This window comes from Mercenaria mercenaria, chromosome 7, assembly GCF_021730395.1.
Source record: "Mercenaria mercenaria strain notata chromosome 7, MADL_Memer_1, whole genome shotgun sequence".
NCBI classification, from domain to species: domain Eukaryota; kingdom Metazoa; phylum Mollusca; class Bivalvia; order Venerida; family Veneridae; genus Mercenaria; species Mercenaria mercenaria.
In genome coordinates this window covers 69,395,557-69,423,486 of record NC_069367.1, presented here as the reverse complement: position 1 = coordinate 69,423,486, position 27,930 = coordinate 69,395,557, and the positions used below count along the sequence as shown (strand labels likewise).

Genomic DNA, 27,930 nt, shown 5'->3' with positions numbered 1-27,930 from the left:
TTGAGAATCTCTCGACCCAGAATGTTGAAACTTCATAGGATGATTGTTCATGCAGAGTAAATGACCCCTATTGTTTTTGGGGTCACTCCGTTAAAGGTCAAGGTCACAGAGGCCTGAACATTGATAACCAGTTCCGATCAATAACTTGAGAGCCACTTGACCCAGAATGTTGAAACTTCATAGGATGATTGAACATGCAGAGTAGATGACCCCTATTGATTTTGGGGTCACTCCGTCAAAGGTCAAGGTCACAGGGCCTGAACATTGAAAACCATTTCCGGTCAGTAACTTGAGAACCACTAGGCCAAGAGTGTTGAAATTTAGCGGAATGACTGGACATGCCAAGTAGATGATCCCTATTGCAGCCAACCATCAGTGTCTCTTTGACTTTTCGCTCCTGACCCCTATTGACTTCTTGCCTATAGGACTTTGCATTGGGGGAGACATGCGCTTTTTTACAAAAGCATTTTCTAGTTTTTTTTAGGATTACAAAATACTGTACAGTAGAAATGATGAGCATTATTTTCTGTATGTTTAAGCATGTATAGTTTTACTTTGCCAAGTAGTATTGCAGTAAACTGATATATTTTTATCATTATATATGAGCCGTGCCATGAGAAAACCAACATAGTGCATTTGCGACCAGCATGGATCCAGACCAGCCTGCGCATCTGCGCAGTCTGGTCAGGATCCATGCTGTTCGATTTCAAAGCCTATTGTAGTTAGAGAAACTGTTAGCGAACAGCATGGATTCTGACCACACAGCGTGGATGCGCAGGTTGGTCTGGATCCATGCTTGTTGCAAATGTACTATGTTGGTTTTCTCATGGCACGGCCCATTTATTATTAAGTTTGGAAGATGTATGAAACAAGCTTTGGTGTTTAGACTCTAGAAATCAGAAAACTAACCAAGACTCTTAGTATAGTGGCCTATCTTGAGACTGTTAACAGATTCTTTCTAAAGTCACAAGTACAGTTTCAGTGCTTTATTGGGGTATATTGATATAAGGTGTGGAGTAATTCAAATTTAAGACTTTACCCCATTTTTTCTTAACAGAAATGCAATCTGTGTGTGCTGGGGGATATAGATTAGCCTGATTTTTCTGCCTGTCTTTCAATTCATCTGTACATCCTGAAAACCTCATTAATTGACTTGAACAGTTATGAAAATATACATGTGTAGCTTACTCATTGACTCTATTAGTCTTATACTTCATCCTATCATAAGAGATTAAGTAGCATGCACCGTATGTAGCTAGTTAGCTGTGTAGCTTTGTAGTTTTTCATTATACAAATGTATGTAACCATTTCTCTCTTAGAGCTTGCTTCCCTTTACAAGCTGTATTAGATAACCATGCTATTATGCATTTGAATACTTTCTTCATTTTGCTTGCACTATTTGCATGAACTTTTTAAATTTTAGCCAAAATGACAGGTTTTATTAATGCAAGGTTAAACCTACATAGAATGCATTTGTAGCATGTTATATTGAATTACATCTATTTCTGCATGTTAAAAAGCTGTATGCATTCCTATACCTGCATACTGTATTGTATAGTTAAACTATGTCAGCATTCTGTAAAGAATTGAAGATTGATTACCACGGATTTTCTGTGAGTAAAAAAAACATGTTTAAATTTAACTTTGTGTTTGTTTTCAGGACCAGCTGGTACAGGTCAAGCTGTTCAGAGGTCTAACAGCAGAAACTCTTTTGTTTCAATATCAGACATTAGTGATGATGAAGATCTTGATCTGGAAAATATCTAAATGAAATGTTTGGAGACCAGTCTATAAACTATGGGATCTGATTGGTTGAATTTAAAATCAGATTGGAATTTGACCAATGGTGAGAATGCATTCAAAGGATGGTTTACAAGCTCAAGTTTTTATAGGCTTGGGGTCCGGAATTCATGCAGAAGGTCTTGTGGATGCAGAAGATAACCAAGTGAAGCTTCTGCAATGTAGATAACAGGCTGAAACTGCTAAATTAAATGAAGTTGAATTTAAGAGGGTGACATAGATTCTGTATGAACATGATTACAATGCTACAGGTCTTCAGCTTTGCAGTTTTAATATGTGTTTTTTAGTGATAGGGTACTAATGCAAATATTTTTGTATATAGGTCTGGTCATTACGCTTACTTCGTGTAGGTTCAGATATGCATTAAGTTTACACATTTTGGTTTGGATCTTGTTTTAGAAGATACATATGAACTTACAAGGTATTGTATGATTAAACAGTACTTGTAATGTGCCTAATACATTGAACTTTAAGGGATTTAGTGTCTGTATGAAGTTTTATATTTTTTATATGTTAAGTAAATGTTAGTGATATTGTTGATTTAAGACTTGTGATGTTATGTATAGTGTGCTGTATAATTGGTGTTTATTTGTTTACAATGAAGCTTTATTTTTAATGAGATCATTCGAGGCTTTAAATCTTCATACTGTATTTACCCATTTATAAGATGGGAAACTAAAAAAAAGTTTACATCAGCGAAAAAGTGTGATACCTAAAGAAATGTTTCATGTATAAGGCCTAGGAATATTCAGTATATAGCAGTATACACATAAACCTATACTTGAAGTACAGTATATATGTTCTGATTGATGTAATACTGTTTTAACATATCTTTATGTTGAAGAATGAGTGTGCTTTTATAACTGTGATACCTAAAATCAAGTGCATTTATAACTTATTTTGAAAATAATGATACATCAACATTTCAGAGCCCATTATTTCCAAAAAAATTTCATGTTTATGTTACATCTGTAACATTATAGTGAAACACTCCTTGTTGGAGAGCATTGATGGCTGGAGCATCCAGGCTTATTTGAGCATGTTGTGTGGACCTGTCTGTTTTCTGTAAAGTTTTGATGGGAAACCTAGACAACTCTAGCATTTTGTTCATCTCTTGCTATTAAACTTGCAAAATTATTGTTTTTCTTTATAATAGAGAATATTATTTGTTTAAGTACCATGTTGAAATCTCACAGACTGAATACAAGAAACAGTATTTTCATAAGTGGTGAAGCCATGAATGGAAGTTTACAAGTAAAAGATATTTGACCTTACGTGTATTACAATTAAAATTTCTGTGTATTTCATGTCCTTTTAATGGCTTTAACCAAATTTACTCATTTTTTGTGCGAAACCAATGAAAAATATATTTGATATTTCTGACAAGAAATCAGTAGATAAATTTCACACAATCTGCCATATTTGAGCCACGCCATGAGAAAACCAACATAGTGCGTTTGCGACCAGCATGGATCCAGACCAGCCTTCGCATCTGCGCAGTCTGGTCAGGATCCATGCTGTTCACTTTCAAGGCCTATTGCAATTAGAGAAACTGTTAGCGAACAGCATGGATCCTGACTAGACTGCATGGATGTGCAGGCTGGTCTGGATCCATGCTGGTCGCAAAGCCACTATGTTGGTTTTCACATGGCGTGGCTCATTTTAATAATTAACTGAAATACAGTTACTAAAAAGGTGTCAAAATTTATTGCGAATCAAGATTGAAATTTCTGTTAATACTCATATTTTATCTAAATTACATAATCTGAAAATCTCAAATATCTGGAACCGTCCCAAATTATAATACTGTCATTTATATCAGTTGTTTATTATTTAGTGAAATATTTTACCAGTGTTTTTTGCTGATTCATGTTTATTGAAATCTCAACTTCTATGTTGTCTTGAAAAATTTGTTGACTGTCACTACCGGTATATTGCATTTTATGACTTACATATCACTGCTTTTGTTATGCATTATAAAATGCCGTCCAGTAATAGTTTTTGATGAAGACATACCAATATTTTGTTGTGTTGTTAATTAAGTGCTGATTAAGCATATTTAAGTGTGAAACGGCCATAGGTTTCATTATATTTATAACATTTCTATGGTTTCAGAGATATTTCATGAATTGTCAGACCTTTTAAAGTCTTTTATTTGTAAAGTGTAATATAGGTTATGACACTATATGTTCTTGTATAGTACTACCAGCCATAATTCAATTATTTTAGATTTTTAAATGTGAAAAAGAATTCATATCTTATTTTTTCAAACAAACAGCTTTAAAAACTTACAGTAACTGTGGTAACATTTTTACTGCAGCAGCTCACAATTTTTACTTTTCAAGCGGTCTTAAATGTGGTCAAAGAAAATAGAAAAAAAATCAAAGACTTTTATGTTCATTTATTAATATTTAATTTAATTTTTGTTTTAAAGTGTAGCTTTATTTGGTAGTTAATGAATGTTTGTCGTTACATATCTTTTGTTTGTAAATAATTTTACTATTTATTTTATGTGATTGGTGTATGCATGTGCTATTCATTTTAGTTTTTGTTGTTTTTATTATTTCTTTTATTTTTGCTCTGTGTCTATATTTATTTTACATTTATTATGTAAATAAGAACTTACATTTTACCAAATCATTATTGTAGATATTATGTAGAAAGAATAAGTTCAAGTGGCCAGTCCACGTAGCTAAATAAGGAGAGTGCAGATCTACGAATTGTAGGGTCATAAGTTCGAGGCGTATGCTCTCCGTGAAGATTTGATAAAAGATATTGTGTCTGAAATCATTCGTCCTCCATCTCTAATTCATGTGGGGAAGTTGGCAGTAACTTAATATGGGGAACAGGTTTAGACTGGTACAGAATCCAGGAACACTGCCTGTGGTTTCATATCTTCAATGCTGTTGAAAAATGGTGTAAATCCAAAACAAACAAACAAAGAATTAGTTCAAATAGAATATACTTTGAGTTCTGTGCAAAAACTGGTTAACTGCATTGACAGAAGGTAGCAGTTAAACGACAACAATGTGAGAACTGATAGCAGGAGTCATTTAATGGAGTGAACAGAAAATTTTAAGATTAGCTTGGTTAACATAGATTCATGGAGAAACAAAACTGAGGACAAGAATAAAATAATAATTACTAAAATAGACAATAATGAGATATTACTGAAATTGACCCTGTGGGATGATTACAGATTACATAATTCATTTAATATCTGAACCAAAGACTAAATTGAACATATCTTGAGAAAAGTTTGGGTTTCAGACTTACATCTTACCTATTGAAGTAACACTTTTTTTTTAAAAACCTGTTGGAGCAACTATCAAAATTTGTATAAGGGAGTGAAGTTTTTGACCTACGGTTTTTATAGACTTTGGGTTTATACCTCGATGATTTTAACTTTGTTGTTAAATGAGTAATACAGAGTGAACTAGAAGCTGTGCCATAAAACAGTTCTGGGATTTATTTTAAGCATGTTAATGATTTTATTTAGAGTTCTGTCCAATTTTACAGAGGTTTTAGTTTCACCACTTCAGAGAAGACAAGTAACAGGGATGATAAATCACACATATGTCTGCCATAAACTGAATAAATTATTATGTATAATATATACAGGAATTCTTCTTCATGAACTTTGTTCACCACTCTGTATTGACCAAAAGGCTTTTATTAAGTTGCATACAGTTTATTTATAGATTAAGTTTTAACAAAGCTGTATTTGTAGAGTTTTAAAAGTGAATATTTTGGTGTTACACAGTCATTTTCTGCTTACTTACATTCTGTATTGTCAAAGCAATATAGAGTTAATAATATTAATTGGCCGCCTAAATGAAATGTATAAATAAGGCCTATTGGGAAAGAGTGGGACTAGAAGGTAACTTACAATGTTTATATGAAGAAACATTGATATTACAAGTTAGTAGTACTATTGTAGAATTTATATATTTGTGATATTCAACCAAATAAAATATTTTTAAACTATAAAACTTAGTACTTCATAAATCTTAATCATACTTCATGTCAACTACTCTGTAACTCTGGAAAATTACTGCAGTGGCTAATTTGCTTTTTTTATTTAAAGTTGTCATCTACTCCCCCAAGTTAGATTTCAAATGGTCTCAACACCTGTTGTTTTGACCTAAAGGTACACTGGTGTCAAATTTGCAACTGACCAGAACTGACCCACACTCGAATCCATTGTTCACTGTATACCTTTTCATCCATGTATCTTATAAATATCTTACAAGGAAATTCATTGATGCAAGCATCAAAGACGCCGCCAAGTGTTGTGTCTGAAGTACATTTTTTTGCAATATGAGAAATCACCTAATCATTACTTTATTAGTCTGACTGGCTACAAGTTATCAACATTAGCATATAAAGCAATATATGTTATAAACTGTTTAAAGCATGAAGAATAAACATGATAGAAAAGTTTTACCATGCAATACAAATCATCTACCTGCAATGACATTAACATTGCGAGTAGGTGGTCCCTTTACATACAAAATTAAAGTAATTATTTCACTAACTAAGATCACCTCCTGTGAAAAGTTCTTATATGCAGGAGCGTGTGTATGAAGTTTCACAGAAATGCAGTTTGTTGGGAAATGAGGAAATGTTGAAATTATTTCAAAGTTGTGGTTCACAAAAACCATTATTTTTATTATCATGTAATGTAATGAGTGTTTTCTATTTACTGATGAAGTTTTATGGACCTTAGTCACCTACATTATAGATTTCAGAAAGCAGATTATACACAGCAATTTACTGTTTCCGTTGCCAAAAACAACCAAAAATTTTGTCCAAGAAAAGAATGATTAAATATCTCTATATTGCCCTATTCACAAAGCATGAATCTTCTTATATACTTTTGAATATCATGAATTCATTTTTTTTTGGACGAACGATAAACTTGAAGTCCTGTTTAACTGTAAGGTTAAAAGGAGTATTTCAGTGACTAGATTCAAATCTATATTACAAGAAATTTAGCAAGCATAATAACCGCTGCCAAAGTGTAGAAAATATATTTCAATGAAAATTTTTTTTTTTTTTTTTGTCAGGATGGACAAATACAAAAACTATCTATTAAATTAAAAAAGAAAGGAAAAAAAGAAGCAAGTAACAAGTATAATAAAACAAGCAACTGACTAGTCATATAAATCAATGAACATATAATTCAACAAGGAATTCATTTTAAAGTCACTGATGCTTGTCACTAACAAATTCAGCAATGCTCTTTAGCACTATTGCACACCTTAGATTGACAGGGGTATATGCTGTATACAATGAGTAGGTCTATATGACACATAAGCAAAAAAAAAAAAAGAAAGAAAAAACAAAAAAACAAAAAAAAAACAAATAGGAATTTGCTAAAGTGTGAGAACTTTGCAGAACTGACCCACACTCGAATCCATTGTTCACTGTATACCTTTTCATCCATGTATCTTATAAATATCTTACAAGGAAATTCATTGATGCAAGCATCAAAGACGCCGCCAAGTGTTGTGTCTGAAGTACATTTTTTTGCAATATGAGAAATCACCTAATCATTACTTTATTAGTCTGACTGGCTACAAGTTATCAACATTAGCATATAAAGCAATATATGTTATAAACTGTTTAAAGCATGAAGAATAAACATGATAGAAAAGTTTTACCATGCAATACAAATCATCTACCTGCAATGACATTAACATTGCGAGTAGGTGGTCCCTTTACATACAAAATTAAAGTAATTATTTCACTAACTAAGATCACCTCCTGTGAAAAGTTCTTATATGCAGGAGCGTGTGTATGAAGTTTCACAGAAATGCAGTTTGTTGGGAAATGAGGAAATGTTGAAATTATTTCAAAGTTGTGGTTCACAAAAACCATTATTTTTATTATCATGTAATGTAATGAGTGTTTTCTATTTACTGATGAAGTTTTATGGACCTTAGTCACCTACATTATAGATTTCAGAAAGCAGATTATACACAGCAATTTACTGTTTCCGTTGCCAAAAACAACCAAAAATTTTGTCCAAGAAAAGAATGATATAAATAATCTCTATATTGCCCCTATTCACAAAGCATGAATCTTTCTTATATACTTTTGAATATCATAGAATTCATTTTTTTTTTGGACGAACGATAAACTTGAAGTCCTCGTTTAACTGTAAGGTTACTAGGAGTATGTCAGTGACTAGATTCAAATCTAATATTACAAGAAATTTAGCAAGCATAATAACCCGCTGCCAAAGTGTAGAAAATATTTCAATGAAAATTTTTTTTTTTTTTTTTTTTGTCAGGGATGGACAAATACAAAAACTATCTATTAAATTAAAAAAGAAAAGAAAAAAAGAAGCAAGTAACAAGATATAATAAAACCAGAGCAACTGACTAGTCATATAAGATCAATGAACATATAAATTCAACAAGGAATTCTATTTTAAAGTCACTGATGCTTGTCACTAACAAATTCAGCCAAATGCTCTTTAGCCTATTGCACACCTTAGTTGACAGTGTATATCTGTAAACAATGAGTAGGTCTATATGACACATAAGCAAAAAAAAAAAAGAAAGAAAAAACAAAAAAACAAAAAAAAACAAATAGGAATTTGCTAAAGTGTGCGCATTCTGAAATCTATCAACAAAGAAAATAAGACAAAAGGTTAAAAATAAGTTAACAGCGGCACTTCCTTCGTTCATTTCAACATATCTATGCTTATTGATTCCTGTATTTACTTTGTAAATATGTTTTTTCCAAGGAATTTTTATGCAGGCAAATTGTAATTTTTTTTTAATATTCTCTTCGAAGTTTACTGCAAGATTATTGTAAAATACACGAACGCTCCCTTGTCCAGGCGATTCACGCGTTGCAGTATATGGTTTATCAGCTCTGTGGTGTGTTCTATTTATAGAAAATGAGACAGGTAAGTAGGTCATGCTAAGAATAGAATAGAAAACTTGACTTACAGAGTAACCTCCCTTATCAATAAATCGGATCAACATTTTTGACGAAATTGTAAATAAACTAGAGCTATCACTAAAGGTGATGAATGTACCCCCAGCATGCACTGACACAGTACATTGCAATTTGATGCACACAAGATTGCATAATTATGTGGACTGTATGTATATAGACTGTATGTATACAGTATAGTAACAAAAAACAAAGTCCCATAACTATGCAGAATATTTATCTAAAAGAATGTAACATGCACCATGCACAACTAGGGTTGGTACTGATCACTTGTGTGAAGTTTCATTAAATTGTGTGTAAGGGTTTGGTAGATTAGGCACGCACAAGATTGCATATGCAGACTGTATGTACATAGTATGTTAACAAGAAACAAAGTCCCATAACTCTGCAAATTTTATCGCTGAAAGAACCTAACATGCCCCATGCACAACTACTGTTGTTACTGATCACTTGTGTGAAGTTTCATTAAATTGTGTCAAGGGGATGAGGAGAGATGGTGCGCACAAGATTGTGTCTATGTATATGGTATAGTAACAAAAAAACAAAGTCCCATAACTCTGCAAATTTTTTTTCTGAAAGAACCTAACATGCCCCATGCACAACTACTGTTGTTACTGATCACTTGTGTGAAGTTTCATTAAATTGTGTCAAGGGGATGAGGAGAGATGGTGCGCACAAGATTGTCTATGTATATAGTATAGTAACAAAAAAACAAAGTCCCATAACTCTGCAAATTTTTTTTCTAAAAGAACCTAACATGCCCCATGCACAACTACTGTTGGTACTGATCACTTGTGTGAAGTTTCATTAAATTCTGTCAAGGGGATAAGGAGAGATGGTGCGCACAAGATTGCGTCTACAGACAGACAGACAACCTGAAACCAGTATACCCCCCCTTACAACTTTGTTGTCGGGGGGTACAAAAAATATGTTCTGCTCTACAAATAAGGAGAGGAAAGACAGATAGCATTGTTTTAAATCACATAATAAGTTGCTTTACATGCATTTTTTATGTTTTCTTTTTGCCATTTTTTTGTTTATTCACTAAAATGTATTGTGCAATATCCTTGATCCTTTTACAAACTATTCACTGTGTTCAGTTTAACACTCCGAAACTATTCATTACCATCTTTACAGGGTCCGAAATAAAAGTGTATCCCATATACTCGACACCGCCTTCAGGGCGGCGTCGAATAATTTATAAGAACATCAAATAATACCTTAGTTGCAGCCAGACTAGGATTGCTTCAATATTGTTTCCACGACTGTTAACAAAGCTTCATTAAAGAAAAGGAATCAAATCTATTACCATACCAGAAGGTAAAATGATAAATGTACCATTGTATGGTTGAAATAGTTCTCCTTCCCATGGAGAAAAATCAATTCACTAAGATAAACACTTGATAGCTGTTGATAAGTTGTAACTGATGGAAGTATAATATTAAAGAAATCTTGGAGAACAGATGCAGTGGTCTAGTAGTAACATCACTGACTCACAAAACCGGCGGTCGTGACTCTCAGTCCCCAATCCTTTAACTAAACAAAAGGGTCATGATGGCCCTAGATCGCTCACCTGAGTTAAACTTGCTTGAACAGTTTTGGTAGATGGCTATGTAAGTAAAATGTCAGTGAAATTATTTTGAAGTAGTGCCAGTGTTGTTCAAACAGAATATTTAAAAAGTCTGTACTAAATAAATATGGGGAGGTAATTTGTTTGCATGTGTTTTTTTGGGGTGTGGGGGCAGGTGGAGTAATACATTGGGGGAATGATGACCAGATACAGAGAAGAGATGATACCGTTGAGAAAAGAAGTGGCGGTGGCAGCCATGTTCTTTATCGAAACAGAATAATTTGTACAATCTTTATAAAGGGTCATCTAAAACCACCTTTTCTGACAAATTGGAATAATTTGAACATTCTTGATAGTCACACAAGAACCATTTGCGTAAAATTACGTTAAAATTGGACCAGTAGTTTCATACAGGAGGATTTATAGTTTCCACTGTATACATATAGGAAACAAGAGTGCCAGACTGTCACAAAATACACCTGTCATCTAAATTGGCCTAATTCAAGGGCCATAATCCAAGAGTTCCTGGGGCGATTTGGCTGGTTATTGAACTTGGCCGAAATATTATGCCCACAAACATTGTACGCAAGCTTGGTGAAGATCGGATGAAAACTGTTCCAACTAAGAGAGCGGACAAGGCTAAATTCGCTGTTGTTTTTTTGAGTAATCCAAGGGCCATAATCCAAAAATTCCAGGGGCAATTTGGCTGGTTATCAAACTTGGTCGAGATATTATGCCCACAAACATTGTCAGCAAGTTTCGTGAAGATCAGATGAAAACTGTTGGACTTTAGAGCAGACAAGGCTAAATTCGCAGTTTTTCGAGTAATTCAAGGGCAATAATCCAAGACGATGTGGAGCGATTTGGCTGGTTATCAAACTTGGCTGAGATATTTGGACAACAAACATTGTCAGCAAATTTGGTGAAGATCGGATGAAAACTTTTTGACTTAGAGAGTGGACAAGGCTAAATTCGCTGTTTTTCCAGAAATTCATGGGCCATAATCCAAGAGTGCCTGGGACAATTTGGCTGGTTATCGATCTTGGCCAAAATATTATGCCAACAAACATTGTCACCCAGTTTGGTGAAGATTGGATGAAACTGTTCGACTTAAATAGCGGACAAGGCTAAATTCGCAGTTTTTTTTAGTAATTCAAGGGCCATAATCCAAGAGCGCCCGAGGCGATTTGGCTGATTATCGAACTTGGCCGAAATATTATGCCTTCAAACATTGTATACAAGCTTGGTGGAGATCGGATGAAAAATGTTCAACTTTGAGAGCGGACAAGGGTAAATTTGCTGGGTTTTTTTCGAGTAATTCAAGGGCCATACCCCAAGAATGCCAGAGGCAATTTGGCTGGTTATCAAACTTGGCCAAGATATTATGCCCACAAACATTTTCAGCAAGTTTGGTGAAGATCTGATGAAAACTGTTGGACTTTAGAGCAGACAAGGCTAAATTCGCAGTTTTTCGAGTAATTCAAGGGCCATAATCCAAGAGTGCCTGGAGCGATTTGGCTGGTTATCAAACTTGGCTGAGATATTACGCCCACAAACATTGATAGCAAGTTTGTTGAAAATCGAATAAAAACTGTTAGACTGGTTTAATATCAAACTTGACTGAGATATTATGACAACAAACATTGTCAGCAAGTTTGGTGAAGATCGGATGAAAACTGTTTGACTTGGAGAGCGGACAAGGCTAAATTTGCTGTTTTTCCAGAAATTCAAGGGCCACAATCCAAGACTGCCTGGGACGATTTGGCTGGTTATCAAACGTGGCTGAAATATTATGCCCACAAACATTGTCAGCGAGTTTGGTGAAGATCTGATAAAAACTGTTCCACTTAGACAGCAGACATACTTTGGCCGCCACCCGCTGCCATGGGTGTTCACATAATACGCCCCGCTCTTCAGACGGGCATATAAAAAGTGACCACGCCCCTGGTGGCCATACTTTTTGATGAAACAGAATAATTTGAACAACTGGTAGAGGGTTACTTACATAAGGACCATTTGTGTGAAATTATTTCAGAATTGATGTTGTTTGAAGAAAAGTGTGGACTGACAGATACCGGAGGGTGAGTGATCACAACAGCTCACCCCAAGCAGGAGCTAAAATGATAACATTGAGACGAGTCCTTACTCCATGCACGCTAAAGAACCAGAGAAGCTTCTGGAATAGGAGTGTCTCCTGTATCTTGCGTTATCCTCCCCAGACTTTTGAAGGAGTCACCCATAAGGGTTACTGGTAGCAACTATGAACAAGCTTAAAACAGAGTATATTGTTTTATTTTGGATGACGTCATGATCTAATAACATTGAACTGAAAGATAGTTTACAAGTAATAATCTGAATAGGTCAAAAGTCTGGTTACACTGACCTAGAAATCAAACACTGTTTAGGAATAATAATACGAGCAAGATTTGGTCATTTGGAATCGTACCTTACATATCGCTAGCTGCTCGTGGCTAGTAGATGACCTCATTTGATTTCGACATATTCTTATTTCTGGTCTTGCCTGCCCCAATGTGCCCAATTTCTGACAAGGCTGGGATTGGACAGGTCTGGCCAGACATATGGCCACAAAATTAGCCTTAAGATTTTGAGGTCAGAATTGGTAAACAATATAAGTAACTGCAATCTACATCTTGAAAATGGTTTCCAGCCAATGACTTGAACATGCTTAGACTTACACCTATGGGGATTAAATGAGTTTGAATGTTCTTTGAATCACCAGATTAAAATGAATGCAATTTGCAGGGTTTCAGAAATCCCATGTCCGGAGCCTGGGGGCTACCAGAAAATTCTGTCGGGCTACTAAATATTTTCAGAGCGTGCCTGCCGGGCTACCTTAAAACCCTATATCGAGTAGCCCGGAAATCAATAATCTAGTCTTCATGCATAACTTTGACAGTTTCATGTAATCCCCTTGTTTATCGGGTAATACACGCCGGAGGCATTAATTATCTTACGACCTACGACTGTTACAGTCGGCAAACAATAAACCGTTTTTAATCGCACCTGGAGGCAAATGTTTATGTGTGCACACGAGTTTTTAGACTGATCTAAAAGCACTCAAGTTGCTGATCCGTAGTGTTCAAAATAATATGCAAACCAGTCTTAAGATTACGTCATTCTATCGCCAACTGCCAAATAAAAGTGTACTTCCATTTTCGCTGACCCCAATATTTATCGAGTTTTGAGAGGATATTTGACTATGAGGGTGTTAAGTGCTTACATAGACTTTATGCTTTTTAATTTAAATACTTGCACAGAATGCAAAAATCGACAATAATTTAGCAAAAATCGGCGCGTTTTTGTCAGGAACTATACCTGATTTCGGACAAACATAAGTTTGGATACGTAATTACACATTGCCAAGAAAGAGAGAAACGTAATTTACTCGGCTTTAGTCCTTTTATTAAACTGCTTTTTATAAGATGTTAAGAATCAGACAGAATTATTTGTCAACTTAAATTATTTTATAAGATAAATTGCAAATAATAAGGAATTTGCAAGTTTATAAAAACTGACTGACTTTCTTTTTTTGATTGTCATATTACAATAATTTGCGGGAGAAGAATTCCCAATTTTAATAGTTTTATCTTCCAAACGAGTGCCCCGTATGGGTATGGCTGAAATTAAGAAACCCTACATTAATTTAAGCATTCTATCCCAACTGTAGATTGTAGTATACAAGCACTTAGCAAATAATCTGAAACAGTCATTGCCGAATAAACTAAAATGTTCGGGCTACCAGACAAAAATATTGGTAGCCCCATGGGCTACCAGTAAATTTGCAGATTTCTGAAACCCTGAATTTGTCTTTCAAACTGGCTTAAAAGTGGCTTCCAGTCAAAAACTGGTAAAGGCAAGGTACAAGAGTACCACCAGCAGGGGAAATTTCCCAATCAGGAAACAATTTATGGGCTTTTTCCTACTTCCTAAACAGGAAACTTGCTTCCCATTCTCAAGCTTCAATACAGTTTCAACATGTTTAAATTATTTTTAAATTTTCTAGTTACCAAAAACAAATTATGGTATCAACTATAAACTTAAATATACATGTATAAATTGTATACTTTGATCACTCTAGTAGTTTGTGTACCTTTTGTTTTACTTTGTACAATACAGATGAGTATGGACCTGAAACAGTGGACAACCTTCCTAAAATTATAGACAGAACCTTTCTCAACTTATAACACAACCTACAAGAGTTACACCATCATCAACTATTATTGACCATATCTACAGTAACCAACCACATAGTATATCATACACTGCAGTTCCTATACTGTCTATTAGTGACCATTATCCGGTAATTTTCACAAGAAGGACTAATAAAAATATACAAAAAGGTCCCATGCACACTACAATAAACTACAGGTACTTAAAGAACTTTAATGCAGATAAATTCTTAAATGATTTGTCAAACCAGCCATGGTCTCTCATTGACATGTTCAGTGATCCAGATGATGCTTTAGATACTTTTAACAAATTATTTTTACAAACTTTAGATGTACATGCCCCACATAAACAAAAACGAGTTAGACATAAAAACCAAGCTGATTGGTTCAATGAGGATATAGCTAATAGGGACTTTGCCAAAAAGAAAAATAATATCAATGACTTTAAATACTGGAAATCACAAGTAAAAGTACTCATTCATAAAGCAAAAACAGACTTTTATGATCAGGAAATAAACTCAAACCAGAAAAATCCCAAAAAGTTTTGGAAAAACTTGAAAAGTCTATCAGGCAAAGCACAATTCACCAAACAAACTACATAAATGATGAAAATGGTACACCAATAATTGATCCAAAAACAACAGCAGAAACATTTAATTCCTTTTTTGCAAATGTATTTAAAAATGCTGAAAATATCACTGAATTATCATACAAAATGAAAACTGTGTTAAAAGAATCTCTTCATTTTGAAAATGATACTCAATTTAACAAATTTGAAATACCCTATGTAGAGCTAAGTTATGTGAAACAAATGCTTAACAGTCTTGATGTCACAAAAGCAACTGGTTTGGATGGCATTAGTGCTAAAGACTGCCTCAGATGTTATATATAAACCCCTATGTACCATAATAAACTTAAGTATCAAAAGCGGAAAATTTCCAACACAGCTAAAACAATCAAAGGTAACACCCATCTATAAACAAGAGTGCCAGAATGTCACAATATACGCCCTTCACAGCAAATTTCTTTACTCTAGCTGCTGTATTGCAAATGAATTTTAATTTTGTGGTTGTTTAGTAATTATTGTAAGTCTTTTGTTTTCCTAAGTCCACAAAAAAAATTCCTTACCAGGTAGAGAGACCTTAAAATACACCTAAAATTTGAAAGTAACATCTATGTTGTACCACAGAAAAGTGGTCTTGGTTTTTCCCTATGGTCTATTATAAAAAAGTTACAATATAAGTTATTTATAGTAAAACTAAGGGAAGTTAATTTAAAAAAAAAAAAAAAAAAAAAAAAAATATAAGTCCACACAAAAGTCTTCACCAGGTAGAGATTGGTCAAAATACACCTCAAAATTGGATGTAGCATGCATGTTGTACTACAGAAAAGTGGTCTCGATTTTTCCCTACGACTAGTAACGAAGAAGTTACAATATAAGCTATTTATAGTAACAACAAAGGGAAGTAATTCTAAAGAAAGGAACTGTGCATGACACTTTCTCTCATGATGGTGTATAATTGTGCCAAGTTACATCAAAATCCCTCCATGCATGAAGAAGAAATGCTTCGGACAAAGTCATTCTTGTATCTGACCTTTGGCCTCTAAGTGTGACCTTGACCTTTGACCTAGGGACCTGGTTCTTGCGCATGACACTCCGCCTCGTGGTGGTGAACATTTGTGCAAAGTTATATCAAAATCCCTCTATGCATGAAGAAGAAATGCTCCGGACAAGGTTTCCATTCTTGTATCCTTTGACCTCTAAGTGTGACCTTGACCTTAGACCTAGGGACCTGGTTCTTGCGCATGACACTCCGCCTCGTGGTGGTGAACATTTGTGCCAAGTTATATCAAAATCCCTCCATGCATGAAGAAGATATGCTCCGGACAAAGTTTTCTTTCTTGTATCCTTTGACCTCTAAGTGTGACCTTGACCTTAGACCTGGTTCTTGCACATGACACTCTGTCTCATGATGGTGAACAATTGTGTCACCAAGTTACATCAAAATCCCTCCATGCATGAAGAAAATATGCTCCGGAAAAAGTCTGTGGACGCCGCCAAGGGGCGTTCCCATAAAACGTTTTTCAAACGGGCGTATAAAAATGTAATTCACAGCTCTACTTGCTTCTTAGAATTAAACAATATCTTGATCTTCTTTCTAAAAAACTATTTTTTAATGCTTACATACTGCCTCACTTGGACTACTGCTGCACTATTTGGGGAAACTGCAGCAATGAATTACTTTCAGACATTATCAAATTTCAAAAGAGAGCTGCCAGAATAATCTTAGACAAAAGTTTCGATACCTCTTTAAATGAATTATTTAAAGAACTAAATTGGATGTCCTTTGACCAAAGAATTATGTACAAAAGTCGATTCTCATGTATAATCTATAAACGAACCATCATTTCCACTTTACATGAAAAATAAATTCCTAACAGTTAATCACAGGCACAACTTAAACGTAAGACCTGTACAAAGGTCAAACTTAATTATACCAAAACCAAAAATAGAATTGTTTAGAAAGTCATTTACTTACTCCGGTCCAAAAATATGGAATGGCATTCCAACACAAATTCTAAATTCTGACACTCTTAGGAAATTTCAAACATCTTATGTCCAGTGGCAATTCTCTAACTAAATTTTTGCATTATATAATCATCTTAAAATTTAATATCAAAACTGCTAGTGATGAATTGATTAAAATCATTACTTCAAATATTTAATTTTTGTCTTTCTACATAGTAATGTATTTTCATGTTGATTTTATGAACATCTGAATATTATTCGTTATTATTATGTTTCGTACTGTTTCACTATATATATATTGTGTATTATGTTGACTGTACATATGTAAATGTGTATATGTTGAGGCCCACATGGAAGATCGGGAAACCGAATGCGTTAGCCTCGTTAAATAGAGACGTTACTTACTTACTTACAGATACATTTCTGGCAAAAAGGACATTGAACTGACAGCAATGATAGAATCCAAAAATGAATATGAAATATGAATATTATATATATTTTCTGCCACAAATGATAGAGTAACTTTTATTGTTATAATTGGACAATGTTAAACGCCAATGTGTCAAATTTCTGCCAAAAATTTATATATAACCGATTTTAGTTTTAAAAATAGATTTTATAATAGATCATAAACCCCTTGCTTTATTTAAGAAATAATTAAGGCCTTCGAGTGGTTTATCATGTAATTTACCATGGCTCAGAGTTCAGATGCGTAGGAATTGAACCACGAGGGCGTTAGCCCGAGTGGTTAAATACTGAAGCACCTGAACGATGAACTGTGGTAAATTAGATGATAAATCACAAGAAGGCCTTGATTGTTTTCATTCTGACATGCTCATTGACAAATTTTAATAAATATTATGCGGGACTTCATTTACCAGAGTAGTAATATATCGGACGTCATGCGGCAATTTGATGTTATAATTGACGTCATAATGCTCTCTTACAGGTCCGCATTTCAACCGTTTTTTATCGCAGAATATACAGAGCTTGATCTCAGAAAAAGAAGAAGCATTTCTTTGATTCTTTTTCCTGTTGACCATGCATACAGATATACATAAAAACTTTCATACCCATTAATTATTGAATATAATCATGATAATATAAAGGTTATTACACTAGTGTCTTTTCATACTGAATTTATTAACACAAGTTGAATGAAATGATAAAATGCGAGGCTCTGCTGAGCACTTTATCCGGTAACATGTATTTTGTATTACAACACATGTACTTTGACTGTCCACATTCTATTTTGTAGAAAATACCAAACTTCTTTTTCAAACATATTTTTTATCTCAAAATTTGTTTTTGTTGTGTATCTAACATATTTACCTAGGTATTGTCCATAAGTATTGACCTGGCACTCATTAATCTTCGCCAATATTTTCGGCCGTTTTCGTTAATTTACGCAATATTTGTATCCTGAAAAAGTCTATATTACTAAAATAGCATTCACAGTTAAGCAATGACACGATGGCATAGTGGTAAGGTGTCTGACTTCCACTCAAGCTACCACGGCTTCAAAACCACCCCAGATCATTCTTTTACTGTAATGTTATCGATACCCGTTTTATTTTTACATTATTTCATGTATCATAATTCATGAATTTTAATTGTTTTCTCTTGAAGTATTTATTTTCTGGAATGCTGGTGACAGGTAATTATCTAAGATACTTTTAAAACAATTTTATTCCACTTTTTTACATCGGGTAAATCTGATAACTTTTAATAAATGAACCATACATATCACGATACGTTTGATCAAATAAGTGGTAAGGTTGCATCTAAAATTTGGGAAAAAAAGATATGGTAAGTCGTAGGACTCGAACCCACAACTCTGATATTGGCAGGTAAACGCTTTGTCCACACAGCTACCTGCACATGCGACAGTATATCGGTATTTATGTTCGGAAACAGAAATTAATTTACGGAAACATACGGAATATTCATGAGTGCCAGGTCAATACTCACTGACAATACTCTGGGAAATAAATTGATTAACCTTTAACCTGCTAAATTTCTAAAATGGATTGGTCCATCATTCAATTCAGGAAATACCATATATCATTTGAAGGGGTATTCACTGAAAATTTACTAGCTGAATAGCAAACAGTGCAGATCATGATCAGCCTGCATGGATATGCAGGCTGATCATGATCTGCACTGGTCGCAAAGGCAGAATCACTTGCCACCAGCAGGCTAAAGGTTAACTTATATATTTTTTTGAAATATTGCAGCATCGTTGTCATTTTGACAGCTCTACTTTCACTTTCATTTTGCAACTTTTGCATTTTTTTAAATGTATATTGTTTGTAACACTCTCAACTCCCGGAGTACCTGAACATATATTTAAGAAAAAGTAATGACAAAATACTTTTGAAAAAGAAGCTTCATATCTTCTACAAAAAAGAACATGAACAGTCATAGGACAAAAAGTCCTGTTCAATAAAGAATTATCTGTCTTGATGACAGTTTCTTCTACTTACTATGAATAGTTTGGTATATTCTTTATGATAAACCAAGGTATATGAGGACTAAAAATAAACTAAAAAAAAAAATAATTCACCCAAGGGGTTGTTTCAAAGCTTAAAACAATGTCAACATCAAAGCTTTATTACACTGCTGTAATTATTCTAGAATTACGTAATGGCTGTTTCACTGTTTCAAACATGACATTGTGATGAATTTTGTTAAGAAAAGTCATTCATCGCCTAAAAGTGACATCAGGATCTTTTTTCTATGTCATACTCCATATAACAAATATTCCTGTATAGCAGTGTATATACTCTTCATGTCATATGAAATTCAGAGAGTATCTTGAGCTTTCAGCTGGTACTGTGTTATATCTTCCAGCATAAACCCGACATACAAACTACCATTCTTCCCAACAGCAACACTCAGAGGTTTGTTTCCCCTTATCAAGCACTGTAAAAAGATTCCAGTGCCATCAGTTCTTATCACTGCGTCATTTCCATAGTCAGCAATAATAATTCCCATGTCTTTATCAAAGCAAACACTGGTTGGACAAAATTTTTCTGGACTTCCGAAATCCATATCACCAGTGAATTCTGATAGCAAACTGCCGTTTGGAGAATTAAGCGTTACTTTTCTAGAAGTAGGGTAACCCAGGCAAATTAGTCCATTTGTCTCACTGACTGCGATACAAGTTGGACCAGGAATTTCTCTGTCCCGCCATACATAGTTCTCCCCTGTTATGTTAATAGGGACTGCCATGACACAGCCTGCTGAAGAACTAGAACTAGACTCAAATGTCTTACAATATTTTGAAGTGTCTTGAACACAGACAAGGAGTTGTTTAATACTGTCCATCACTCTATATGCTAGTCCAAAAGGATAATTTATCAACTTGCTGACTTTCTTTCCATATTGCTTTCCAACAAGTTTATACACAGACTTAGAAGTTAAATGTGAAAAATAGCACACGTCACGTTCAACCAGGGTAAGACCAGAGACAGTTCCTTTATCTATGCCTTCAATTAAAGGTTGCTGTGTTTCAGTAGCCTGACTACTTATCTTGTGTTGAAGTAATTCTGAGAAGTCAAGAAAGGCTCCAAAAATGTTTTCAGTTGACACTGCCAGCACATTATTCTGAATTGTGTTTCCTAATCCTATGGCTTCGTTTAAGATTGTACTCTCTTTGTGAACACTTAAGCCATTTTTTGTCTGGATATTCTTTCCAATCTGGTATGGGGCATTTGTAGATTTACTTGCTTTAAATGTTAAATAGGTCATGTTTTTCACTGAAATCTTTTCTCCAGTTGCTTTCATGTAATTCAATTTAGTCAGCAAACAGGTATCTAGAACATTTATATCATCTCCTACATCTATAACATTTTGTGCATGAGTTACAACTGCATCTCCTTCATTGACCTTCTCATGTAACATTTTCTTTTGCTGTACGTAATAAACTAATGCCTCTGTACAACTTATGCGCAGATTCTGTTTCATCTTCTCTGAATCATCTTTTATCTGTTTCACAATTTGTTCAACACGTTCGTCTATTTCTTTAACATCATTTTCAAGTTTTTTCTGAATTCCATCTGCACACTTTTCTACTTTACCAATGGTAAGTTTCAGGCTTTTAATTGTACTTTGTGTTTCAGCAAGTTTCTGCGATAGCAGTGTACGCCTCTCTGAAGCCTCTTTGGCAATTCCAGCAGTGCAATGGTTTTCATGTTCAGTGAGTTTGCAAACAACACACAAAAGAACATTACAATCCTTGCATGTCATTTTTATTTCTTCACCATTATGATGTGGACAGTATGACTTCTTTTGCACTTTTCTTGAGAAATTTTCAGCTGCATTAGTGTGAATTCCAGACAGTTCCCCCCCAAGACTATTCCCCCTCTGACAATTCCCCCCCTGACGATTCCCCCCCAAACTGGGGGGGAATTGTCACCTTATTTTATTTATATTATTTTTTCTTTATACTGATATAAAAATATCTTTTTTTTTACTAATTTTGTTCTAAGGTGAGCTTTTTATTATTCTACATGAAAAAATTATTATTCTTTGACCTGGTAACTAACAGTTCATTGGATAATTATATTTATGTCCTTTATTCTATTATCTATATTTTTTAGTTAGACATTGTGAAAATATTCTTAGGACGGGCGTCGGAAGGTGTTTGATATTGGGGCCGCGAAAGGTGGGGTAGGTACTGGAGGGAGATACCTCCTCCCATAATGGAGGTATAGGGAGGTTCCCCGGAAAATTTTTGTTCTGGTACATTTTAGGGGTATTGACTCCAGTATTTTCTTACCATTTACATAATGTTACAAATTTCAGAAATGATTTAAAAAGTTTTTCATGATGAAAACATGTGAAATCAGAGAATACGTACCTCATCATAGAGAAGCCAAGCACTGAACACTGAATGAGCGCTGTTCAGGATTTTTTATTCCAAAAGTGCGTTTTGGAAATTTGAAATTTAGTGGTTGGTTAGGAGTATCCATTATGAGTATTATAAAAGATTTTATGTAAGTTAAACTTCACTTCTTATTTTGTTTGAAATATCAATTTTTGAGTAAAAACAATTTATGCAATTAATTCCTTACATATTAGCGGTGTGATAAATCTTAATACTTAATTACCTCTTCCATGAAAAAAACAGGACAATTATTTTTCTTAATTTTCTACATTAATTCCTTAGATCTTAGCGGCACGGTATATAATGTGGTATCATTTTTAAGTGTATTGACTATATTGTGTGGCTTCTTTAATAAACCTAGCTATCTTAAGAAGCAGCTTAGCATTTTTCGAAGACATTGAATTATTATTATTTTTCTGAATAGTGGGCCATTGTGTATTACCAAGGTTCTTCTTTCTAATATCTGTATATTGAGTGTAGGACAAAATCCCCTGCGGATTTTTCAATATCTATAATTATCTACATCTAATGAATGTGAATGGAAAGAGGTGTCTTGAAAATAATTATAATCATAGAGTATAATATCGATAACTGATGCACTTATTAAAGAACAAAATTCAGCCAAAAGACTCAAAAAGAGATTTTTAAATAATTATGTTAACTGTGCCATTGGTTAACTGTATCCATTATTTTAACTAATGTAGATATTTTCAGGACACAAATACACAAAAATGTATCGCATAAAATATGAAAACGCCAGAAAATATTGGCAAAGATTAATGAGTGTCAGGTCAGTACTTACGGACAATTATAACTCACAGGACAACTGCATCTGCTTTATTTGATTTTATATATATGTAGAATATGATAAATACTTCCATCTTATAGAAGGATTATTTACACATGAAACAGGAAATAGTACTTGTATAAAATAAATCTCAAACCTTTTTGGGATATTTTATTCCAGAAAAAAACCCTAAAAATTAAAATGTATAATAATTAAGGGATACATACAAACAAATCATTGTTCCTTTGACTTCTCAACTCGATTGAAAGGTGCTGATTACCAGAATCGCGTAATGACATTATTGCAATAAACAAATTTAATCAAAACGGTAACCAGTCAATCTTTCACACCTCTTGATTGAATTACCAGCTGTAAAACAGTAATCAAAGCTGACATTGATCAATCAATTATGATACTGTTGTTGTTACATTTTAATTGTGATTATGATATTTATAAACAATATAACAGTTTGTCCATGTATAATGACAATTATCAGGAAATTGTGATAAAGCAAAATTAGATAATGCCAATCAACTTCTTCTTGTAAGAAATTTATCAAAACCTGTATTGTAAGGATATAGTACTTTTTATCCAGAGAAAATACTATTACTCCATGCTTTCTGGAATGAAAGCAAACCGACACATGTAACATCCTTAATAAATTTCATGATGAATTCCAAGGACGTTTCAACTTGTAAAATTGTATTGATATTTCATCGTTTTTTTAATTCATGTTTGCAGCTTCGTTTTTGATCAAGTTTTTCATATTAATGTTTAAAGTGGTATTATTGGCTTTTATTAACATAACTGTAATCTTTTTAGTTTTCCCAAAATTTATATGATTAAGATAGTTTTATTGTCCAACATCGGGAAACTATATGCTATTTTGACGATCAGATTACCTTATTAAATGTAAATATTTTCTTTTTTTTTTACATACATCTTTGCATAGAGGTTCCATTATAGATACCGTTAACAAATAAATAAATTGCTTTAAAAATAATTAAGTTCTCAGCCATGGCTACTTATCCAAAATGCTACTACTTCACATAAAAAAATTCCTTATTTTGGGTACCAAATTAATGCATCAAATATAAGTTTTTCTATTTACTTTTAAATATACAGTATTGGAGTATAGAATTTTTCCATATTAAATAAACTTTACAACCCTTTAAACATATTATAATATGGAGAGGGGGAACTGTCACCCTTACATAACATTGTGGGGGGAATTGTCCGTGAGTGAATTGTCTTGGGGGGGAATTGTCTTGAGGGGGAATCATCTTGGGGGGGAATAGTCTGACAACCCATTAGTGTCATTCAACTGAACCATTTTATGATCTCGTGTTATTTTCATTTTAGAATGCGCAACAGCGCATCTTTCACAGAAATGCTCTTCACATTCAATGCAATAGTGACTAGATTTCTGTCCATTTCCACACAAATCACAGTCAACACTGGTCTCAGATAAACCCTCAACTTCAATGTAGAAATTTGATTGAAATGTCCTTACTCCACCCACTGGTATTGCCATGCTTGTGCGACATAATGGGCATTCGAACTTTCCATTTTCCCCAGTTCTTATCACATATTCCTCCAAACACTGCAAACAGAATGTATGAAAGCATGTCAGCAACTTGGGATCTTTGAATCTGCTCAAACAAATACTGCAGTCCAACTTTGACACGCTGGTGATGTCACAGTCTGCCATAATGTTGTACGTGGTCACTGTTGTACCACTTTAATAGTTTTGGTTCCTGAATGTTACACCTAATTCAACTATTCATAAGTAGTTTTATAAAAAGAATAAAAATCAGCGATAGGATCAATTTCAATTTCGCCAAAGGGCGTGAACATGCTACTTTCGTTTTGTCGGCACATTCTAAACTGCTGACGATTCAGCTGATAGACGACACAGTCATAACGAAGGATATCATGTCGCTTCTAGAGGTGTTGTAAACCACAGGCGCGGGTCCAGTGTATATTTTTTGTTTAATATAAAAAAAAATCCCTTTTTTCAAATCAAATGGAAAAAAATCGATGACTAAGTAAAAAATCCGGTCACAGTATCATATATATTGAATGTAACGTGTTATATGATAGGCTAAGTACTGTGACCGGATTTTTGATCATCGATTTTTTTTATTTGATTAACATATAAAAAAGTATATTTGTGTGAAAAAAGAAGGGATTTTTTTTTATATTAAACAAAAAAATATACACTGGACCCGTGCCTGTGTTGTAAACTTCAATTTCAGTGGAGGTACTCTACAACATCCACTACTTAGACATCGGCGTTAAGGGCCAACTCTACTGTTTAGAAAATAAGGGAAAAGAATTGATAGATAGAAACATTAAGAAACAACTTAAAAGGAAATGTAGACTTTATACTAAAGCCAAAAATATCAGGCAAATGGGATAAATATAGACAATTCTTAAAACACCTGAAAAAGAAATGCGTCATGCAGAGTGGAACCATATAAACAATGCTATTAAAGATGGGTTTGAAAAAAAACAAACTCTAAACATTTCTGGATTTACATCAAGTCGAAGAAACAAGACAATCGTAGGAGTAGCGCCACTAAAAAGACAAGGGAATTGATTTACAGACTCGAAATCAAAAGCAGACATATTGTCAGTTATTGATAGATCAGTCAAATCAGTTTTCTCTGTAGAATCAGAAAAGGATACACTCACCCAAAGAAAAGATATTAAATAGATCTACCCTGACATCTCTCGGTTGAAAATAGAACAAACAGGGGTTCAAAAATTATTAAGTAAAATTGACCCAAAGAAAGCCATTGGTCCAGATGGTATACAAACATTGTACTTAAAAATTGTGCAAAAGAACTAGCACCAGCTCTTTGTGGAAGTTTTCAATTATCAGCGGATACTGGGACATTACCTCAGGGTTTGATTAAATGCAAATATATCGACAGACTTCAAAAAAGGCGACCGTCATCAAACAGAAAACTACCGCCCGGTAAGTGTCGTGTAAATTACTCCAGCACATACCTTGTAAATTCATCCGGAGTCATCTAGAAAGGAATGACATCTTTACAAATCTAAATCATGGCTTGCGTTCTGGGTATTCCACAGAAACACAACTTTTAGTCACCATAAAGGACCTAATGAAAAGTTTCGATCGTAACATACAAATGTACATAGTCATATTAGACTTCTCAAAGGCGTTCGACACAGTCCCACATAACAAACTTTTACACAAAATTGAATCATATGGAATCACTGGAAACATTCATACGTAAATGGTTAGGATCATTCTTGAAGGAAAGAAAAATGAAGGTACTTGTAGAAGGAAAACATTCTAAAGAAGCAGATGTCTTATCAGGTGAGGAGTGCGGTCATGATTGTTTGTTAAAATAAGGTTGTTATTATTGGTATTATTATTGTGACATAAGAACATTAAAGGTCCCAGCATAGTGCCTTGAGGAACTGACACCTGATATAGAGGTTCAACCCCCCACCCCCGGTTAATGGTGCCATCATATACTATTTAAAAAAGAAATACTACACACTACCGGTATCCTACCCATACAGCCTGTACCGACAAGTGCGTTTAATTAAACAAACCTTGGAAATATAAATGTTGAAATGTAAAACCTTTTACAAAAAATTAAGAGCTACATGTATCACCCGCTGTTATCGTATAATAAACAGTTATCAAAAAAATTAAAGCAATGCCACGAAATCTCTGAAATACAGATTTTTTAATGTGTCAAGTGATTTACTTTTGCGTAGTTCTAACAGCAGTTCATTCCACAGTTTTGGACAAGTAGTACAGAAACTCCTGTCACTGAATGTTTTGCACTTGTATCATCACGGTAACAACATAACGGCATTCAGAATTTTCTGACGATCTGCAACAACTGACTGATACAAATACTATTTTCCCCAGGACTATATAGTACTGTTGAATAGGCTCCCACCTGACGGTTATCTTCTAAATCACTAACACATTTTCCTTCCGATTTCCTTAGAAGACTCGGTTTGATTGAGTCTGTTTATGAAAGGCAATAAGATGCCAAATACCACCGGCTTATAGCAAAATTGAATGAACTCCATGATCCCAAAATGCCAGTAAATATTGCAATTTAGGGGAACATTTTATAGCCGCCACAATCGTGTTCCTCAGAACTGCTGTTATGACAATCAATAAAATCTGTAAGAAGAGCCCGAAAATATTAAAAAACAGGCCTCTAAAATAGCACTTGTACATCAGATTGTTGGTAGATTTGAAACATACATGTAGTTATTTAATCAATGTTTAATGTGAATATCTGACCTGCTAATCTGACGGACAGGCCCTTTTCGGACACATACTGCTTAAGATAATCTTTTTTTTTCAAAATCATTCATATTTATTGCTTAATTTTCATGTCCAGGTAAAAGATCGGTGCATTTCGTCATTTTTAAAACAATAAACATAATGACACTGAGCCGTGCCATGGGAAAACCAACATAGTGTCTTTGCGACCAGCATGGATCCAGACCAGCCTGCGCATCCGCGCAGTCTGGTCAGGATCCATACTGTTCGCTAATAGTTTCTCTAATTCTAATAGGCTTTGAAAGCGAACAGCATGGATCCTGACCAGACTGCGCGGATGCGCAGGCTGGTCTGGATCCATGCTGGTCGCAAAGCCATTGTGTTGGTTTTCTCATGGCACGGCTCCTGTAATCTTTTAGATTACAAGTGCTATCCGTTGAATTTGATAACTTTTCTACAGCTGTTTATTTAATGACACTGTATATCAATGTTCACCATGTATTGTATAGAAATTTGATTGGTCTATAACCAATGAGTAAGGCAGCCACATCACCATAAAACAAGTAACATGACCCCTTTTCATGTAAGAAAATATTTATGTATAGTGCGTCTGTGAAAATCATTTTTGGTTGGGGATAACATTTATGTTACGTTTGACCTACCGCCATTAGTCTGACAAGAACTCAAGCCGTTATTAGTCTTGTTAGTTTGAATTATAACAAAGTCTTTAAAATAAAATGTATGAAACACTAAAAACATGGCATATACTAGAATGAAATTCATTAGATTGTTCAAAATAGTTAGTTCAGAGATGAATTTAGGGAAAACCGTTACATGCTCAGAAGCATTCCATGATGGGCCTTTCTCAAATGCATTTAAATGATTCCATTTTGCTGAACTTACGA

At 34.2% G+C, this 27,930-nt stretch overlaps 2 protein-coding genes across 7 annotated transcripts in view; one reads left to right on the top strand and one right to left on the bottom strand.

The window, feature by feature from the left end:
* Positions 1-5,792, top strand: part of LOC123555744 (cilium assembly protein DZIP1L-like) — a 31,809-nt gene extending 26,017 nt beyond the window's left edge. For 5 of the 6 annotated variants that reach the window (XM_053548603.1, XM_053548602.1, XM_053548601.1 and 2 more), the window contains one exon: positions 1,661-5,792. In XM_053548603.1, the coding sequence (XP_053404578.1) occupies positions 1,661-1,767 (107 nt within the window). In that variant the 3' untranslated portion in view covers positions 1,768-5,792. The remainder of the gene's footprint in view (positions 1-1,660) is intronic. The other variant, XM_053548606.1, reaches the window with a different exon arrangement.
* A 12,342-nt stretch (positions 5,793-18,134) lies between these two features.
* LOC123555328 (uncharacterized) lies at positions 18,135-24,608 on the bottom strand. Its single transcript, XM_053547261.1, has 2 exons — positions 24,045-24,608; positions 18,135-21,464 (listed from the first exon to the last, which is right to left on the bottom strand). The coding sequence occupies exons 1-2, from the start codon at positions 24,449-24,451 to the stop codon at positions 19,868-19,870; spliced, it is 2,004 nt and encodes a 667-aa protein (XP_053403236.1). The 5' UTR covers positions 24,452-24,608; the 3' UTR covers positions 18,135-19,867.
* Between the last annotated feature and the right edge of the window lie 3,322 nt (positions 24,609-27,930).

What these genes read in the sequence shown, in the direction of transcription:
- LOC123555328 (XM_053547261.1), bottom strand. Translation starts at nt 24,451, where the DNA reads ATGGCAGACTGTGACATCACCAGCGTGTCAAAGTTGGACTGCAGTATT. An exon ending in TTGAATGACACTAATGGGTT is followed by an intron (nt 21,465 to 24,044) that starts GTCAGACTATTC and finishes ATTCCCCCCCAG; the next exon opens with TTTGGGGGGGAATCGTCAGG.